This window comes from Myotis brandtii, unplaced genomic scaffold (assembly GCF_000412655.1).
Source record: "Myotis brandtii unplaced genomic scaffold, ASM41265v1 scaffold986, whole genome shotgun sequence".
NCBI classification, from domain to species: domain Eukaryota; kingdom Metazoa; phylum Chordata; class Mammalia; order Chiroptera; family Vespertilionidae; genus Myotis; species Myotis brandtii.
The window spans coordinates 554,163-555,021 of record NW_005372102.1 but is presented as its reverse complement, the minus strand read 5'-3'; the positions used below and the strand labels follow the sequence as shown (position 1 = coordinate 555,021).

At 63.7% G+C, this 859-nt stretch overlaps 1 protein-coding gene across 1 annotated transcript in view; it reads right to left on the bottom strand.

Moving 5' to 3' along the window:
- The window catches only part of SORCS2 (sortilin-related VPS10 domain containing receptor 2), a gene marked incomplete at its 5' end in the record, with an annotated part of 307,756 nt that overhangs the window by 27,261 nt on the left and 279,636 nt on the right, over positions 1–859 (bottom strand). The window contains one exon of the mRNA XM_014533443.1: positions 376–478. Within this exon, the coding sequence (XP_014388929.1) occupies positions 376–478 (103 nt within the window). The remainder of the gene's footprint in view (positions 1–375; positions 479–859) is intronic.

Genomic DNA, 859 nt, shown 5'->3' with positions numbered 1-859 from the left:
TCCATCCATGCACCCACCCACCCACCCATCCATCCATGCACCCATCCATCATCTATCCATCCCACACATCCACCCATCCATCCATCCACACATCATCTATTCACCCATTCATCTATCATCCATCCATCCACCTACTCATCCACCCATCTATCCCTCCCTCCCTCCATCCATCCATCCATCCATCTACCTTCCCATTCGGCCACCAGGTATCATGTGCCCACTCTGGCCCACGCATTCACCTCCTGGTTTTCCATGACAGCTGAGCTGCCAGGAGCTGGCACTGCCCTCAGCACACCCCCCATTACCAGGCCCGTGGCCAACAAGTTTACCCCCGAGGTCAGAGCTTCCCTGGTGCCGCTGAGACGGGCCTCCTACCTGCACCCATGATGAGGCCGGGCGCCGTCTCCTTGGTGTGCACGGTGCCCGACACGTAGGGGTTGTCTGCCCAGAGCAGGTGCAGGTGCAGGTGGCAGTCGGGCTACAGGACGAGGAAGAAAGCCACAGTGAGCACCTGGCGGGAGCGCTGTCCCCAGGGAAGGAGGACCGAGGCCGGGTCCACCCTGTGGCTTGTGGGTGGGAAGGCAGGGCCAGGAGCACCTCCAGGGAGTGGCTGGAGGTGGGAGAGGCTCTGAGAACGACCACAGGTGAAGACGTCAGCTCGGGGCCAGGGGACCGCGCGGGTGAAGCGGGTGGGCCCCTCCAGGGAGGCTCTCCCCGCGTGGCTGCTGGCAGGGCCCCCCACGCAGTGCTGGCTACGGAGCGTGAGCCCTGGAGCCTGCACGGCCCACACTCACGTTCGTTCATTCATCCACCCAGAACCTTCACGGGGCCTGGGGTGGGGCCACGCAGCCCGGCATCA